Source organism: Nestor notabilis, unplaced genomic scaffold, assembly GCF_000696875.1.
Source record: "Nestor notabilis isolate BGI_N333 unplaced genomic scaffold, ASM69687v1 scaffold19916, whole genome shotgun sequence".
NCBI classification, from domain to species: Eukaryota; Metazoa; Chordata; class Aves; order Psittaciformes; family Psittacidae; genus Nestor; species Nestor notabilis.
Genome location: NW_009932639.1, coordinates 25264 through 44195, shown reverse-complemented (window position 1 = coordinate 44195; position 18932 = coordinate 25264). Strand labels below are relative to the sequence as shown.

At 48.4% G+C, this 18932-nt stretch overlaps 1 protein-coding gene across 1 annotated transcript in view; it reads right to left on the bottom strand.

The window, feature by feature from the left end:
* Positions 1–139: 139 nt before the first annotated feature.
* COL6A3 (collagen, type VI, alpha 3) overlaps positions 140–18932 on the bottom strand; it is a gene marked incomplete at its 3' end in the record, with an annotated part of 35646 nt that continues 16853 nt past the window's right edge. Inside the window, exons 7-31 of the mRNA XM_010016509.1 lie at positions 17522–18142; positions 15913–16512; positions 14710–15312; positions 13510–14112; positions 11695–12041; positions 11143–11221; positions 10647–10792; positions 9110–9202; positions 8627–8680; positions 7551–7622; positions 6580–6606; positions 6418–6462; positions 6259–6312; positions 6027–6089; positions 5579–5644; positions 4857–4910; positions 4306–4341; positions 3740–3802; positions 3376–3438; positions 2612–2674; positions 1860–1922; positions 1057–1107; positions 483–518; positions 317–379; positions 140–202 (exon numbers count right to left, since the gene is read on the bottom strand). Of these exons, the coding sequence (XP_010014811.1) occupies positions 140–202; positions 317–379; positions 483–518; positions 1057–1107; positions 1860–1922; positions 2612–2674; positions 3376–3438; positions 3740–3802; positions 4306–4341; positions 4857–4910; positions 5579–5644; positions 6027–6089; positions 6259–6312; positions 6418–6462; positions 6580–6606; positions 7551–7622; positions 8627–8680; positions 9110–9202; positions 10647–10792; positions 11143–11221; positions 11695–12041; positions 13510–14112; positions 14710–15312; positions 15913–16512; positions 17522–18142 (4028 nt within the window). The remainder of the gene's footprint in view (positions 203–316; positions 380–482; positions 519–1056; positions 1108–1859; positions 1923–2611; positions 2675–3375; positions 3439–3739; positions 3803–4305; positions 4342–4856; positions 4911–5578; positions 5645–6026; positions 6090–6258; positions 6313–6417; positions 6463–6579; positions 6607–7550; positions 7623–8626; positions 8681–9109; positions 9203–10646; positions 10793–11142; positions 11222–11694; positions 12042–13509; positions 14113–14709; positions 15313–15912; positions 16513–17521; positions 18143–18932) is intronic.

The window sequence follows — 18932 nt, the reverse complement described above, 5'->3', positions numbered from 1 at the left end:
TAACTATTCTATGGTTCTATGATTCTACGTTTTTCAACCCCAGACGCCAACAGGGACCACCACGTTTCTCAGAGAAGCAATCGAGACCCTCTCAAAGGGGGAAGCCAGAGGCTCCATCAGCAATGCAATGAACACTTACAGATGGTCCAGGGTATCCAACTTCCCCTTTCTGACCAGGTGTCCCAGGTTCTCCTGAATTTCCCTAGAAAGAGAGAGCAGAGAAGTCCCAGGAGCATGTGTCAACACTTGGAAAAGATGTGTATATCTTCCAGGCTGTCCATGCACAAGGGAAAAACTGTGCCATGGTCCAACTTACCCTGCGGCCTCTGTTTCCTTTAGGGCCGGGGCCTCCAGCAACACCACGGTCACCAGGTCCACCCTGGTCAGGGAAAAACAAATGGTAGCTCTAAATCTGCACAGGACCACAGGTAACTGCTACATCACTTGGAGAATGAATGCACAGCTCTTGGGCTGCACCGTACCTTGGGCCCTGGGTAGCCGATGAAGCCGCGTTCTCCCTGAAACAACAGAAAGGATTATTTGAGTATGGTTTAGCAAATTAAGTGGGTTCTGCAGGGAGATGTGTAGGAACTGCAGGGATTAAGTGATGGAGGAGAAAGAGAGTGAGATTGCAAATTCAGTTTGCAATTTTGTTCTGTATGTGATTAATGCAAAGAAAACAGCTGCTCTTTTCAAGGTCTGGCTGCTCCTCTGAGGCTAATTTCAACTGCAGAGGAGCTGTCAGAGATGCTGGAGCATTGTTTTCAAAGTCCCACAGACATTCATGGGGGTTTCTGGCCAAAAGGTGCAAAACCATTATGCTTCCTCCTTGGAGAAGCTGATTTATGTAGGCAAAACTAAGACAAAGGCAGAGGGGAAAGGTTGTAAGAGACTAACCTGACTTTTTTGGCAGGGCACACACAGGGCTTATTTTTGCTCCTGCATGTGTTTGACTTCACCTAGGCTCTTCCCTTGCCCGTCTGCACTGCAGACATGGGCTACTTCCTTGTCCATGGTAACTCACGTTAGTAGATGGGCATGCTGACATACACCTACCTTTCTGCCTTTAGGACCTGGGCCACCAATTCCGTCTCGTCCATCATCACCCTAAAATTGGAAAACCAAAGCCATCAACATGCATTGAACTAGAATCACTTAAGCCTCACAGATCCAACACCATCGATACCCAATCGGAACCCATGCCACAGACTTCGAGAAGTGCTTCTATAGATGAAATTATTGCAAGAAAAAATAGCACAAAAAGGTGGTGCCAAAACTACAAATCTGAATTAAAACCTGTTAGTATACACAGATGATGTGTAAAACCCGGGCAGAAGTCAGCAAGGAGGAGCAGGTTAGGACGTCAGCTGGTACTAGGGGTGTACTTGTAGCTTGTCCTCCCTTGCTCTGCACAAACCATTTTCTCCTCAGTTGGCTCCTCATTACACAAAGTAATGAGAATCAGGCCCCATGAAAGCCCTAACTTATTCCAATGTCCTTTCAAAGGTTACTTTGGACTAGCGCAGGGGATCAGCTCAGGGTGTCTACCTGTGCCTCATGCAATGAACCAGGGCAAGGTAAGCAGCTCTGGAGAGCCTCTGCCCTGCAGACTGATCTCGGAGATGTGAAAAGTCACTTTTCAAACGAATACAGTTCACCTCCTTGAAGAGACTGCTGTAACAAACTCTGCTCAGGCCAGCTGAGGACATAAAGCTGATTTCTCTCTCTCATTTTGTACTATGGAGGATGCAAAGTCCATAGGGGAGCTAAACCCTCTGTGGAAAGGGCTGTGGCCCATTTGCCACAGGAGAGGGTTCAGACCAGCATGCTCAAAGATGTGAGTGCATGGCCACACTTACCATCTCTCCTCGTGGGCCTTGCTGTCCATTTGCCCCTTTGGGTCCAGGGTTTCCAGGCTCACCCTGAAAACGGGAGCATCTGTTAAAGCATGAGCTGGAACTCCAGGCGACTCCAAGACTTTCCCATCCCCATCAGCACTGGTTTCCTTACATAGACCAGTCTGCAGTTGTCCTTGCAGAAGAACATCATGACTGGACCTACACAGGCAGTATTGCTACAGAACACTTGCTCTTTAGTGGGACCTTTAGAGATGGCAGAGAGGCTGCGCAATGGGACATCAGAGACCAGCCAGCTCCCACCACAGGATGGGGTTTGCTTTTCATGAACACCGCAAAAAGAACAGCTCCCAAGCTCTGGAGATTTTCCCAGTGCAAATGGACAGTGGAGCTGCCATGGAAATGAACCAGTGTGTGTGAACCTGGAGAGGTAAAACATAAACCACACGGTTTTACCTATGGAGGGTCTGGAGAGATCCAGCACCATCACCTTCCCATGTGGGCATCAGCTGAGAATTTGCCCTGGAAAACTACTTGGGAATCTCAGCTACTCAATTGCTTTTCCCACTCTGTCCAGTGAAAGAGGAGCCTCATGAAACAACAGGAGCATGGACCTTACTCTACCCTGCACTGTGGAGGCCAGTGAAAATGAGCTAATTCTGCTCCAGCAGGTTCATTCTTTTTAAGGTTGCTCCTACCCAGCAGCTTTTCATCACTGTTCTAGTTGCTGATACCCAATGCTCATGAAGACATACCTTTAGTCCCAGGGGACCGATCCTGCCCCGCTCTCCTGGGGTTCCTGGTGGTCCACCACCAGCCTGGAACAGATACAGGGAGAGGCACGTTGGCAACACGTCAAGAAAACTGGGTGCCAGAAACCAGGGTATTGCATGACCGTAGAAGTCATGTGTTAACTACAAGGGCTGATGCCTCTCAAAGCCCCTCAGGAAATTCAGAAGTCTAATTGACAGTCAGGAAGAGCTGAAGGGCCAGGTCAGTTCAATGCAAGTGTCAGCAGCAACTTATATTGTCCCCAGAGAGCACCCCCTGGGAAAGGTGCAAACAGGAGGGGCAAAGTCCTGCTCAGGAGGAGGAAATGCAAGATGTGTCTGGCTTTATGGCCACAGGTCTTGCTGGGGTATGCAGCAGGAGGGAGAAATGAACACATGGGGGGCCCCCAGCAAGCATATGAGGTGGTTGTGCTCTGGCGTCAGAGATGTCCTGCAAGTCACTTCGGGCTTTAATTAAGCTCACAAACCATAATGGGCCAAACACTGAAGTCCTGACCCTTTTGTGCTTGCTTTGAACTCTTTCTCTCCTGTAACTCTTGATCAAGAACTCTTTAGCGTAAGTTGAGAGGAGAATCATACTGGAAGAGTGTGTTGTAAGAGAGTTGAACAGAGTTGGAACCCTAAAGGGTGGGAATGGAAAGACACACTGGCTGCATCTTATTAGCTCAGTGAGATGTTCTTGCTGAGTACAGTTGGCTCGATGGCTGAGAAGCAGCAAAAGGGTTTACCCTGGGTCCAGGAACACCCTGTTCTCCTCTGATGCCTGGTGTGCCCAGCTGGCCGGGCGGACCCTGTGTGGGGAGAAAAGAGACTGTGTCACACACGTGGGCAGAAACACACCAGTGCTACCCCGGGTCGCACGGGAAAGCAAACGCTGCGGCAGCCCGAGAGATGGCTGTCAAACGTGTCCACTTTGGGTGGTACGAATGGGATGACTCGATGTCCCTGGGCAGGACAGCCAGGCCACAGCACACCCGAAAATACCCAAATCCCGACAGTCCTCACTGCTGAGACGCTTTGAGGAAGAGGCTGTGATGAAATAACACAACAGCATCTGAGGTAAGACATCTACTTTGCTGTAAGCTCACTGACCTGTGGCCCTCTCATGCCTTGTTCTCCAGCTGGCCCCGCTTGACCAGGCGAACCCTTGGTACCCTTGAAGTGCAAAAGAGGACAATGCAGGTTATCATGGGGGAATGTCAACACCATGGGGAGGGACAGGAGATCTCAGGCCATTTACAGCCGCATAAAGAGCAGGGAAGAACAGTTATCTGGGTTTTTTGTCAGAATGTGGTTATAGCAGAGAATAAGCACAGAACTAGAGGGTTAATTCACCTCCTGCAATGAACAGGCGTCAACCTCCTTTATGCTTTGGCCCCATTACACTACTCCAGCAGCAAGCCGAGACAAAGCATCGGGCCAGGGAACACTGCAGAGGACAGGCAGCCCCAGGCGCATGGATGGCTGGTTTTGCACTGAATCCAGCAAGGAGCATACAGGGAGATGAGCCTGAAGAACAGGAGGAAAACTGGGAGGAGAGAGGAGACAGAGAAAAGGAAGCAAAGCCTGTATGTCCCTTCTCTTGGTATGTCTCTGGGTGCTGTGGCTGCCTGGCCAGCGGCATGGCAGGAGCCCCATGTGTTCCCATCACCACTTACCTTAACTCCTATCGGTCCCCTTCGTCCTGCCATACCCTGGAAACAAAGAAACAATGAGACTTGTTACTCAAGTACATAAGCGCACATTTCTCTATTGCCACTTCTCTTAGTCCAAAATTACATTTGAACAGTTTAAACTACTGGGGAGAGAGGGAGAAAGAAATCCATGTGGCTGGATCTCTTATATCAAACTTTGGCATGTTTTCTCCTTCCTTGCATCCCCCAACTCTTCACCACACAGGTGAGTTGCTCCCTCATGCCTGCATGCCAGATGCCTATGCCAGAGTAAGTCAGATGTAGCTTCACTGGTCTGAGCACTGAGTTACTTACATGGAAATAAACTCAAGATTAGACCTTTAAAGTCTATACAAGAAGCCAGCGAACAACCAGGCATATTCCTTTTGAGTTTTCTTGGGGTTTTTTATTTGTTCAGGGTTTTTTCTAGGTTGAAATCCTGATGGTTGTGAAACAAAATACATGGGAAGGCAGGAGGGAAAATGTTATTGTCAGTCTATGCTAGGCCCCTTCTAAGCGTGGGTCTGGCAGCTCACCTTCCTTCCAACTTCACCGTCTTGGCCATCCAGCCCCACCGGTCCTGGCTCTCCCTAAGGGAAAAGCAAAACTTAAGTGAGAGCCCTGAGATGAGCAGGCACTGGGAAAATTGGTTCAGTTCTCACACAACTGGTCCTTTCATGCTCTCACACATTACTCAATATTCCCACATCAGTGGAAATCCTTCTAACAGCTCATGGAGACTTTACATCCAGTTTCTGAGCCAGAGCAAGCCTGTTCTTTGCTAAGTGCCTCCTGACATTTTAAGATGAATTTTTATCAGGAGCTGCTATGAAAACAATGGCTTTTGAAAGCTTCCCAAGTGTGTGAAGCTGTTCTTCCAAAGGTTCCAGGTGAATCAGGACTGGTATCAGACCTGCTTTCATCTGAACACTTCTGTGCTTTTGTGTAGGACCCACAAGAACATATGAAGTCAATTTCTAGGAACAACGTTGTTTTCAGTCACAATATCCCCAAAGGCACTGTATAAAGACAGTAATGATAACTTTTCACACAAAAAACATCTTCTAAGCTCATGTCTTCCCAAAGCTTTGGTTGCAAAACAACTTTTCTCATGGAAAAGTGTTCCTCCTGGAACATCGGGCAAGGCCCAATGGGTGTAAGAACCCTGCACCTTTCTCTGACATCCTTTCTTCTTACTTTCTCTGTCCCATCCTATTGTAAAAACCAAAACCAACAAAAGATGACAAAGAAACTTTACCATTGGTCCAATTTCACCCTTTTGGCCTCTGGATCCCCGCTGAGTATTATCAGCTCCCGAATCTCCCTGAAAGCAATAGAGCAACGAGAAACATCTGTGTAAGTGGGACATGGAAAGCAGGTACCAAACTGCTCTGCCACGGCTCACACCCAACACTGCTTTTCTTTTCTTTTTTGACTGAATTAGATAAAATATTACAGTGTTTTCAGACACAGCTTTTCAAGTGAGAAATAATCACAGTGAAGAAGAGGATGAAGGGGGGTTATAACACAATGAAACAGTGATTGACAGGTTGGCATCAAGAGGCATGTGTTACCCACACGTCACCTCTGAGTCCTTGCTCTCTCGCTGGACCTGTCACTGTCCCAGGTGCATGTTTGCTGATGAGCCCGGGACTGGTGGAAAGCAGGTGGAAAGCCAAGGAGAGACCTCAGCAGTGTCTACTTACCGGGTCTCCACGGAGCCCACGGTCACCTCGTTCTCCTCGTTCTCCTTTAACTCCCTTATCACCCTGTGGGAGGAGACAGAGAGTTAGCAAAAAGCAGCCCTTGCCCGTGTTCAGTACCTCTGCTGCCACGCACCTCAGCCCCGAGGAGAGCACGATGGCTTTCCATCCTCCCTGGCCCAAATCCTCTTGTTCACCATCATTCAGCCCCGTCATAAATGTGATAAGAGCCTACCCTCCTTCCAGAGTACCCCTTCTCTCCAGAGGAGCCAGGCAAACCCTTGTCTCCCTAGTAAAGAGAAATACTTTAGAATATTTGCAGCTTTCAAGACGTTTCTCAGATGCTTCACCAAAGTATCTCATCATAAAGAAAACAGCAACTAAAATCACTAACCTCTTCTCCATCAATGCCATCCAGACCCATTTCTCCCAGTTCACCCTGTGGAAGAGATGCAAGGGGCAAATGCTCACCATGGGAAAAGGGAAGGGGAAGGAGGACACCGGTGCGTCCATATGCTCACGCTCACTGCTGTGGCACGAGGAAATTGCTCCATACCTTCTCTCCTGGGAATCCCCGAGAACCCTGAAGAGACAGAAAAGGGAGTTACACCACTTTTGCCCAGTTCACCACTGTGGGAAGCAGTGGGGAGGGGGACTGGGCTTGGGGGCAGACCCAGAGCCAGGACCAGGGCACGAGAGCAAGGCTTGCTGCACCAGGGTTTGACTGTCCCTTAGTTCTCTGTCTTCTTCAGCTGCCTCCTCAGCACTCATGCCAAGATAAAACACATGCATTGTGGGGTTTAGCCAGCTGATCCAATAGAACAGCTTACTCCTTAGACCCAGTTCTTACTCCACTGACTTCCTTTTCTCCCTGCCCCTATTTCTGTATGAATCCAGATCCAGCCTTGGTGCCTTTGTCCAAGGCTGAGCAGCTTTTTGAAGAAACTCAGTATCTCAGCTGCAACTAATGGGCTTGGTTCATGCACTCTGTGTCCTGCCAGAGGATCCTGTGGTCAGAGCAATGGTAGGAAACATCCCCTTAACATCACTGAATATTTCCCATAAATACTATAAATTTCACTACCTTTTCAGGCTTGTGGCTGCTGCCCTGAACCATTTGCTCAAGGTTCCTCTTTGAAGCAGCAGCCGTGGCTCACTTTTCTCCCTCTCACCAACAATAGATTTCCATCCACGCGCCATCCCACCCCTGGGCCAAGACACACCATTTCTTGGTGTTAAGAACAAATCCATCTCTTCTCACATCATTCATCTAAAGCCAAACTGCACAAAACAGATCAGCCTTGTTTGCAGATTGAGTCTTGGTCTCCAGGCTGCCCTTCTGTTCTTCATAGCAACGCTAAAGCCATGACACCAGCCGAAAGCCATGCTGTTTGGCCAGGAGGACACCACCACTCAAGTGGATGTGGCAGCTCTTGTGCGACATCCTACAGCAGCAGGAGTTGCCCTCGGTGGACTCTCACCAACTGGACTCTGGGTCTGCTCCAGGCAGGCTACTTCTGCATGTACCTTGGTTCCTCTGTGCCCGGGGCATCCCTGGAAACCCTGTGTCCCATTCACACCAGGCGGTCCACGCTCGCCCTGTTGCATGGAGAGGAAAAAGCAATGGTCAGGGTTTGCCTGCTAAGCGTGTTTCTTCAGCTGACTGCACCCATCAGCAAGCGCAGGAGGGGGCTTGGGAGCACAGGACTAAACTTAGGTCAGGTTTTGAAAGCACAATGCTCAGTGACACCATCATCTCCCGCCTACAGCCTTCCTCATGTACAGACCAACTCCAAGTCTTCACCCCTGAGAAACATCCCTCCCAAACTCTCAGCTGTGAAAGAGCTTTACAAAACTTCTCCTTTAAAATAAAGCAAGATAAACCCCTCAGAGCTCTGCAGAGATGTCTAATCCCACCCTGACCTCAGAGCCCCGTGAAAACACTGCATCGCACATGATATCTGACGGCAGCATTTGGCTCTGCCTGTGCTATTGGCAAAGCAATGAGCACTGCCAGCCCCGTGGCCTCAGCTTCACCTCTGGGTGTAATGCGTGGGGAGTTGTTTATTCCAGGGGTGACGTGGGATTCATCAAGAGCTTGGATGAAGCAGCACTAGTGAGAAGTCATGGGACTCACGCTGTCTGCCACTGCGATGGATCACAACACCCCTTTCTGGTCCCGTTCTTGGGCTAACTCAAATCTTTCAGCTGCATTGGGTACAGGTAACTTTGGCAAAGGCTGCAGCTTTAATGAAGTTGGGTTTTTTATTGTGTTCATAATCACCGTGCCCTGCTCAGAGGTGTTTGGGACCAGCTGCAAACATTCCTACCTGCCTTGGAGGAACAGCACAGAGCTGGGTCACATCAAATACTAGGAATTATTCCCCCCAACATGCCTTCTCCAGTTCTCAAGTTGTTCCTTACTGACCCAGGAGCAACTGGGACCAACAACTCAGGCCATCGGGGGGAAAACACAAAGTACTGTTTGCTTTCTCATCTAATCCAAGCCCGCACCCCCAGTAGAAAATATTTAGTGAAAAAGCCTCCACTATGGTGAGGTCCCTTATTTGAGCAGTACTGTGCGGAGCAGGCACATCACTCACCGGTCCTCCTTCATCACCAGGATAGCCTCCGTAGCCAAGATCACCCGTGGCACCCTAGAAGACAACAGAGAGCATTCTGCATTTCTTTCACATGATCTCCCTCTAAATTGATATTCAAGATTTCCCCAGATTTGCACAAAGTGGCTGCTTGGTCATCTGTGTAAACTGTTGATGAGAGAAACCATCTCCTTTTGACATCCCTGGATTGTTTCACAAGACACTTCATCCCATCCTTGTAGCCACTCATCCCTGACATCTTGGTTGTTTTACAACACAGAAGCTGTTAGTAAAAGGAAGAGCAGCAGCTCTCAACCACTATGCATGGCCCAGGGCCAGCCTTAAAATGGGGGACAAGTGGAGATGAATTTCCCATTAGCATCACCCATTACAATGTATGCAGCCTGCACGTCACCCACCCATCACCACCATAGTGGACACTGATCTTGCATTAGGGACCCTTCATCCCCCGGTGATGCGACTCACCTTTGGTCCTATGGGGCCTGGCACACCTCTGTCCCCTCTCTGCCCTGAGCACTTGCATGGGACCTTGCAGCAAGTCCTCTCTGCGATGTTGTCCTGCAGCAAAATGCACATGAGACAACAGAAAGGTGTTAAAACCTGCCAGAGCACCAGCACCATAACTCCTGCAAGTCCTCGAACCGTGCAATTGGTCCCATGCCAAACTTAACATCAGTCTGGCAGCATTTTGGGGTCTCTCTACCTTGAAACACTCACAACACACCAGGAGAAGGAGGCGTGTATTGGCAGACTCGTTAGTTTGCATGGTTAGGAAGCAGCAGTCGATGTTCTTTTGGACATCAGAGGCAAGGGTTTAAATGGGAACTGTGTGGGGCAGAATTTGTAGAGAGCATTTAGTAGATCAGTCCCCAGAGCAGTGCCTGTCACTGTAGAGAGGAATGTCATCTCCTAAGAAACATACGTGGAATAGCCCGTAAGAAGGTCATTGCAGGGAATACTTGGCCAGTGACCTGCAGGCTGAGAGCAGTTTGTGAGCACACAGGAAAAGAGGAAAAAAAAAAGACAGAAAGATGCAAAACCAGACAGACAGACAGACAGACAAAGAAAGAAAGAAAGAGAGAAAGAAAGAAAGAAGGAGAGAAAGAAAGAAACTAAGAAAGAAAGAAACTAAGAAAGAAAGAAAAGAAGAAACTATGGATTCAGAGAAATCACAGCTTGGTTTTGCATCATCCGATAGGAAGGAAAAAAATCACTTTCTTTGCCAAGTACATTGTTGGCTGCAAATGCTTCCTGCCAGCTTTGCACATTTACATCTTGAAAGGATTTCCTAGGCAACTGAGTTACTTGGGGATGGGCTGAGGAGTAGCTCTGATCCCCAAACCCAAGCTTTACTCTCAAGTGACTGCATGCTGATTTGTGGAGAAGGGCCCAGCAAGGATACCACAGGGATCAGTGGTTAAGCCCAATCTTATCAATTCTACTGGAAAAGAAGCTTAATGATGCTGGTAGCAGATGTGAAGTTTGGAGGAACTGGACATACTGAGGTTGATAGCAAATTAACTCAACAAACTTGAGAGGGACTTCACACATGGGAGAGAAGTGGCAGAAGAAAGGATAACTCCTTCCTGTGTCTGAAATACAGGCAGTGTATCAGCTTGGAGAAAGAAACCTAGAAAGCCGGGCTTCTGCAAGAGGTTTAGCACTGACAAGGCGTGACAGTGCATTACCCGAACAGTTAAAAACCCAGCAATATAAATATGGGTGGAGGGTGGCCTCTTCTAGCATCCCACTGGACCTAATCCCACACGCTGTAGCCTTGGCTGGAGCAGCACTTCAGGTGTGGTGCAGGACCAGGCAGCGCCATGGTCTGCTCTTAGCTTCACTTGCTGTGGCATGTGTAAAAAGCGCTGACGTGAGGCAGGACAGGGAGAGGACCAGAGCCAAGAGGGTGTAATTGAGCCTCAGTTCAGCCCCACAGGAGATCCAGCATCAGCTTTCCTCCAGCATTACAAGGCAGCCCTGCTGGTGCCAAGTCACTTACGAGCTGTTCCGCCAGCTCGAAATCCAGGTCCAGCAGATTAACCCTGAGAGGTCTGTTGTAGGTGAACCCACGGCCGAACTCCAGCTGCATCACTCTGTCAAAATCGCTCACTCGGTCCAGCCCGACAAAGATGAGAGCGTTGACACCTGAGAGGGGAGAAGCAGAAGGGGCTGTGTGATGGGGCGAGGTGCTCTGCAGAGCCTGTGCACCCACCCCTGTAAGGACAGGTTGTTATCTGCCTCTTTGATTGCAAGCAGAGCTGATCAGTTGAGAACAAGCATCTTCAAGCACATTCAGTGCAAGTTACCCACACGCTTAGGTGCCAGCTGGCAGCTAAATATCACAGGAAGGCAATGAAGAACAGCAAGTGCATGTAGAAACCATGAAGTCCTTATTCATTACTATCAAAAGCTGGAGGATTCATGAGAAAAAGTGGTAAAATGGGCCAAATATTGACATGGACCATAATCACTGCCCTGAAGAGTAAAAAAGCTACCTTCTGCATGCAAAGTAGACGAAGTGGCCTCCAGCTCTTCTATCGAGTCATCTGCACCATCAGTAAAATGTATTATGACCTGGGAGAGAAACAAACTTATGTCAGGACCCAGAACTTTTTGAGTATAGAACACAATCAATATGCAACCGGAAGGGCCTCCTTCCAAGTGATGCTTCATCTGAGAGGAGATGGGGGAATTGCTACACCCTTTACAGGCTACGAAGCTTTGCATTTCTGTGCCAGGTTTCTGCACATGGTAACATGCAGGTGTGTGTTGCTAGAGCACGAACAGGGAAATACCTGGAAAGCAATAGTCTGCAGTCAGGCAGTGCTCGTGGGTACTAGCTGCAGCAATGCTCAGCAGCTGTCAGGAAAGGACCTTGACAATGCATAGGAAACTAGTAGGGCTTATGTCACCAACTTTATTATGAATAAATCTATCTAATGAATGGATTGTATTTATTATGAATTCACAGTTGCTTTACCAATTACAGTGCATCAGAAGCCAGTTTCCTGGCCAACACCATCCCAGTGGCCTTAGTTTTGTCTTACCTTGGTGCTGCCGGAGGGCGAGGATCTGAACTTGCTCAGGTAGGACCTCAGCGTATCAGCTGTGAGGAAGTAGGGCCCCTGGGTTCGCATGCCCTGAAACTTCTCAAAGAGTTCAGGCTGGTACTCGGAGAAGTCCAGTCCCTCCACAGGTCCCCCACGAGCCTGGGCCATGATGGCCACCCTGACACTGGGCTCCTGGTTGCCAGTGCAGCTGATCTTCTGCATCTGCGTTATTCTGTTCAGCACAGACTCGACTCTGGACTCCAAACCTCTCTGGGAATTGAGTATATTTTGACCAGGCCCAACGTCTGAGACATCGAAGCCAAGTATCACATCTAAGTTGCAGTCTGAGAGGGAAATGCAAAAAGAAAGGAGAACATCTCCATTGAGCCATGTAATTGTTTTTCAAGTAATGACTTTCCCAATTGTTCTGTTAGTCTTAGAATCATCGAATGGTTTGGTCTGGGAGAGACCTTAAAGATCATCTAGTTCCAACCCTCTGCCACTGGCACGGTCGTTAGGGAAGACACTGCATCAGGCACTGCCAACATTTGGCCCACAAGTGCCTTCTACTTCCTTCCACCACAGCAACGATGACCTGGGAAAATCTGCATTTCGTTGATTTTCTTTGCTGTTTTCCTGTCACTTGTTGCTCAGCGCTGGGAGGAGCTGCCCAAGCCAAGCCCAACACGAGTATGCACTTCTATCTGCTGGGACTGCTGTTTTGTCTCCACTGCACAAAACCCCGTCACTACTTGCACAGGGTGCATGCACCTACTGCCTGTGCTTAAAGCAACCTTGCTCCAGTCATGGGCATGTAGAGGGAGGTGACAACCAGCTGACTGATCCCAAGTCCCTGAAAGGTGTAACTAGGATTTATCTGGGATAGCTGGGAATTAGGCCAGAAAGAGGCATTGAAGTTACTCAGCCTGAGCTAACAAGGGGATGCATGGTCTGCTTTTCTGCAGGAATATTTAGCATGGGCTTGGAGCCACCCTGCAGCCATTGAGCTGCCCATGGGTCTGGAGCACTGGGAGGTCAGGCTGCTGGATGCCTTTCATCCAGCATCTCCTGCACCTATGTAGACTTTGAAACTGAATTTTCTTTAGCATTAATCCCAGTGGTGTTGCAATCATGGTTACCAAGAGCAGCGCTTTGCTTTTCCCTGTGCTCAGCTTTTCATCTTGGCTGGAGCTGCTGCTCATTCAGCTCAGGGCTGCTGTGGCTCTCCTTCAGCTTCCCCAGAGGTTCAGGAGACATCTCAGCTCATAAGTCAGAGGGCTGAGCTGTGGTCAGTTATCCTGGGAGCAGGACTTGCCGCACTGTAAGTAAGTTAAGCCAGCTGCTGGGATTGTGTCCAACAGCAATACCAGCTCGCTTACTCACCCCAATTCCCCTCACTTGGCTTTTCAAGTAGCCAAATCATGTGATTCCTTCTTAGGGTAATTTTAGCTTAAACTACAGCTGCACGTGCCCTCGCTTTTTCTCATATACCTGTCATGAGCTCAAGTGGGTGCTCTGGATGGTCTGGCAAGAGAAATTCATATTTCCAGCACACCATGCATGCCAGGGACTGAAGAATGGCCAAGAAATCCAACTGGCTTATTATACATATAGTAGACTGAAGCACAAGAACAGGCAGCTCTCATACCAAAGGTTTGCAGCCTACCACCACACTCATGGAGAAGATCTGAGCCCATGCTCCACCTCAGGCTACAGGCAAAGCAGAAGAGAAGGCTGGACAAGTCCATCAACTGGATATTAAAAGCCACCCTCGGGAATGGCCTGAGCATGTTATGAAAGGATGGCACTTACCTCTTGTAACATCCGTTGTTCCTGGGCACAGTTTCTCCTCCATAGCAGCTTCCAACGTAACTAGAACCTGCTCGTTGAGCTCAGACAGCTCCTGGGCTGTGGACGCTCTGAAGCTCATGGCGCTCTCGCTGGCCAGCCTACTGACTTCCTTCAGGTCGATGTTTCTGACGCCAACTGCAAACACCTTGACTCCTTTCTGTGTGATTTCCAAGGACGCACTTGGCCCATCATCTGAGGACTTCCCGCCCGTGACAATGAAGGCGATCTGGGGCACTCTCTGGTCGATTCTGCTGCCGGCCTCCTTCACAAAGTGCCTCGCCTGGATATGCTTGATGGCCGCGCCAGTGTTTGCCACTCGTCCGCCTTTGTAGACGACTTTGTTGATGGCATCTAAAATCTGAGGTTTGGTGGAGTAGTCCTTGAGGAAAAACTCATCAGTGACATCCGAGTTGTACTGGGCCAGTCCTACCTGGATAGAGTCACCATCCCTATAAATGGCATCCACCACAGAGTAGACAAACTGGAGAACTTCTTGGAAGTTGTCTCTCCCCAGATTGATGGAGCCATCCAGCAAAAACACAATGTCAGCTTGCTTTTTTCCTCCTGGAAAGATGACAAAGAAAATACAGTTATTAATAATTGTCTGCAGCATCTGTAATATTTATGATTCTTAGTGCTTTGTGAAGCAGCACCGTGTTTCTCTCTCCTTATTTAGATTACATATTAGGAAGAAATTCTTCCCTGGGAGGGTGCTGAGGCACTGGCACAGGGTGCCCAGAGAAGCTGTGGCTGCCCCATCCCTGGCAGTGTTCAAGGCCAGGTTGGACACAGGGGCTTGGAGCAACCTGCTCTAGTGGAAGGTGGCCCTGCCCATGGCAGGGGTTGGAACCGGAGGAGCTTTAGGGTCCCTTCAACCCAAACCATTCTATAATTATACATACATATAAGAAGAAAGGTTTTATACACCACTTACTACACTTCATACAACCTTACTTGGTTTTGTGATCAACATCCTCATCTCAATTCAAATTTAACTCTATGTTTTCATATGGTCAACAAAGTCATCTTCTGAGCATTCTTTAAATCAATGCAACTAAAGGGTTGGGATTCAGAAAGTGTCAGTATGGGAACATTTTCACATTAAACAAATTTTATCCGTGCTCTGTCCAGAAAAGTCTGCAGGATGAATAAGAGCCTTACCAGGTCCTAGAAATCCAGGTGTTTCTGTTGTAGGTATTGGAAGCTCTTCAAGAATACTCTGCACCTTCTTTTCCAAAGTTGGGAGTCCTGGGAAGTCCTGCACCACAAGCACACGCTCGGGATCATTAGTAATGACCTGCAGCTGGTTCCTGTCCACATTCCTGGCTCCGACACCCAGAGGTTTAATGCTCGTTGAAGTGATCACGTTGGCAGGCCTGTTCACGTCATCCTGGGACCGGTCCCCAAGGATGACAACGAGGTGCTGGGGCACTCCGTCTTCTATCCTGCTCCCTGCAGACTTGATGAAGTAGTTCTTCACCACGTGGTCTAGGGCTTTTCCAGCATTCAGAGGGGATCCCCCTCTAAACCTCAAGCGGCGGATGGCTTGCAGGACAGCATTTTTGGACTTGTGGGTCTTCAGGTAGAACTCAGGGAAGACGTTGTTGCTGAACTGCACCACACCAATTCGCACTTTATTTGGCCCCACTTCCAGCTGCTGAACAATTCTGCTGATGAAATCCCGGATGTGAGCAAGCCCGTCGGGCCTGACACTGTCAGAGGAGTCAATGAGGAAGACTATGTCCTTTTCATCACCAGAAATATCTGCAGAAATAAAGCAAGAAGGAAGGAAATTATGTGCCAAGTCTTTGCTTAAGCTTTGCTGAAGGATTTTTGTGCTATCTATCTGTTGTGTGATGTAAAACTGCAAAGCATATTTTAGCCAACTTTAGGCATGGTGCTTTGAGAAGCCTCTCCAAAAGAGCTTGCGTGCAAGTGTGTATTAACAGTCTGCCTCATGCTCAAATCATGCATTACTCAGAACCTTATTTGTTTTGTTCATTAACACTCCTCTCTGGATTTGTCAGTGTTTCCAGCTTCACATTGCTCCAGATTTATTTCTCTTTCCTAGATAGCTGCTAAATGGGAAGAAACAATTGTACATATTGTGGTATTTGACTTGAATCAAAACAGATAACATACTTAGGCACTTGACTTGAAAATCCTAAGTTATAATGTACTTAGGTACCTGGGTCGAATTTATACATATCTGAAGGTTTCCTTCCAAAACTGTATGTGTGACACTTTCGATTTTAACTGAGGAAAACCTTGGTTGATAGAGAAGGGATGAAAAGCTATTTACACATTTGGGCAACGTTTGCTTGAACAGCAACACAGAGGCAGTTGGTGTTGACAGAGCCTTACCTACAGAGGGTTGCACATCTCCCAGCAGCCGCCTGATTTGATCCCCAGTCAGGGTTTCAATAGGAGTCAGCAGCTTCTGCTCGAGGCTGGGCAGTTCCTGGAAGCTGGAGACTTGGAATACATAATCAGGACTAAGGGAAATCTGTACCATCTCCTCAGGATCTACGTTCTTTGCTACCACCATAGGTGCCACCCCCACTTGTTTGACTTGGAGCGATGGGTACTCTAAGTCGTCATCAGACTTGCGGGAGGAGAGGATGATCAGAAACTGAGGGACACCCTCCTCTATGCGGCTCCCGGAGGGCCGGGTGAAGATGGTCTTTGCCACAAACTCAAGGGCCTCCCCCGTGTTCACCTGCTGGCCACCCTGCGGCCGCAGCCGCCTCACAGCACTCTGCACCTCATCCTTGGTGGAGTGCGCGTTGAGCAGGAACTCCACGTGCGGATGCTCGCTGAACTGGACCACCGAAATCCTGGTGGTGTCAAAGCCCACATCCAGGTTGTTCACTATCCTTTCAATGAGATCACGGATGAGGTAGAACTCCTGGGCAGCATAGCGGGAACCATCAACCATGAACACGACGTCCCTCTTCACACCCGCTGCAGGAAAGAAGGCAGTGGTCAGAAGATGCATCACACATTGCTTATGGAGAACAACTAAGCTCATTATCTACATCACTGGCCCATGTCTTTGGCCATGGGGAGGATGCTCATTGTTTCATTGCTTGTGATATCTCCTGTGAGTCCCAGCAGGCAGTTCTGGGTTCAACCCAGAGACGGGATCAGTCTGCTAGGCACATCCCCAGGGAGCGCAAGAAAAGCAACTTCCAGAGCAAAGGAAGCAAGAGGGAGCCGGGGAAACCTGCAACAATAATTCCTTCTGGGATCTCCACACAAGGAAATGTAGCTTGGTGACATTCCTTACTCAGAGCAGGTTGCATGGGGTTGTTTTACACTCAGTACCACCCCTCTATCTTTGGCTTTGTCCTCTAGCAAAGTTTCTATCCTATTATTGTCTCAGCTTCTGCCTTTCCAGGGTAAGTTTTTGCTTCCTAATGTTTTCTGCAGTGGTAATTCAGGGTACCCTCCACCCCAGGCATAAGCTGGCTGGATTTCATTCCGAGTGAGACCAGAAATGGAAGATCTGATTCTTTTCCTGATGCCTGCTTCCAGCTTCCCTTCCCCCAGTAAATGAGTGGGGCAAATGTAACACACATCAGCAGGTCTTACATTTAGCAGAAAGCTGACCTTGATTTACAGTGGTGTGAAGATGTCCCTATAGCATCTAAATGATGCAATTTCCATTCCACAAGGAACAGCATGGACTTAAAATCCATCACAACTTAAAATAAGATTAAGGTATTAGCATTTATTTTGTGGGTCTTCCATGTGGATACAACAAGGACGACCTTGAGGAACTGGGCTTAAAGGTGGTGGCTCAGCTTAGTTACGCAGATCCTACCAATCCTAAGTACATCAACAGGGAGACCAAAATGGACTTGGAATCTTAGCTGGGACCACTTGCTTTTCTGTTTGTGTTGCAACCATGATGTTACTAAACATCATATATTGCCGCTGGCTCTCGGTGCAGACACAAACATCTTCTCACCTGGGCTGGGTGATGTAAAAACCAGATCAGGGGCAAGTGACTCTATCTCTTTCTTGGTCAGCCGGATGACTCTGTTCGAGACGACCTGCTGCACTGTATCCAGCTGGCTGAAGTCAGGCACAGAAATAGCAAAATCTGGGAGGAAGGAAATGGTCTGCAGCTCTGTGATGTCAGCATTTCCTATCCCAATGCCGAAGGGCACGGTGCCACTTGTCTTCAAGACCACTGAGGGCCTCCTTACATCATCCTGGGACCGGTCAGCAGTCAGCAGGATCAGGAACTGTGGGACGCCTTCCGCTATCCTGCTGCCGCTTGACACAGTGAACACATTCTTGATGAGATAGTCAAGGGCTGCTCCAGTGTTCAGAGGAGATCCTCCCATAACCTTCAGCTCCTGGATGGCACTGATGAGATCTGCTTTGTCTTCGTGGGTGTCGAGTAAGAACTCAGGTTGTATGACATTGCTGTACTGTGCAACGGCGACACGGACCTTGTCACGTCCGATATCCAGGCTTTCAACAACTCTTTGGACAAAGGTCTTCAGCAGAGGGAAACCTCTTCTGACACCATCTGAGCCATCGATTAGAAACACCACATCTTTCTTCTCACCTCTCTCAACTACTGTTTGAGATAAGTAAGAGAAGGGGGGAATAAGTAAGATTCTCTTTTGCAGTGATTATTATGCTCTACATACATGGAACCGAAGGAGTACAAAAGCTCAGGGAGGGGAAACCGAGGAGTCAGGAAAGCTGGTTTGGTTCCTTTGCCATCAGATGCAATCCCTGGTGAAGAGGCAGATGGGTGGAAGCCAGTGGAAAACGCAGTGCAACACGTGCCATGCCTTACCCACCAAGTCATAGAATCATAGAGCCATAGGAAATCGGGTGCCAAGGGACTCCAGGTGCCATCTCCTACTTGAGGCTGGGAGAAGCTGGCTGCTCCCAGTAGGGCTGGGAAGCTGGTACATATGGCTTTGCAATATGCAACAGTAAGTCTGGGGCATCAGGAATCTGCTCCCAGAGAAAACTGAACGAAATGGAATCCTGCCGAGAGGGTGCTCGCAGGGAGCCAGTGAGAGGTGAAGAGCTTTCCTGGGGCCTCACTGAACTTAGAAAGAAATAATCCTGCTCATGCTCACACAGAATAAAAACTTGCTGGAAAAGACACCCAAGTGAAAACCCTGAAATGCTTTTCGAAAATGACCAACACTGGATTTTTTTATTTTTTTTACTGATTTTATATTTTTACTAACTTCAAGCCCCCCCAAAAAGTGAATTTTGACCAAACGTTCTTTCTTCAAAACAAAACAAACAAGACTGAAATGCCAAAGATCAGAGAACTGTTGACACATTCTGCTATTGACTAACAGAATTGCAAAGCTTTGGCTCAGCCAAGCAGAAAACATCACTGC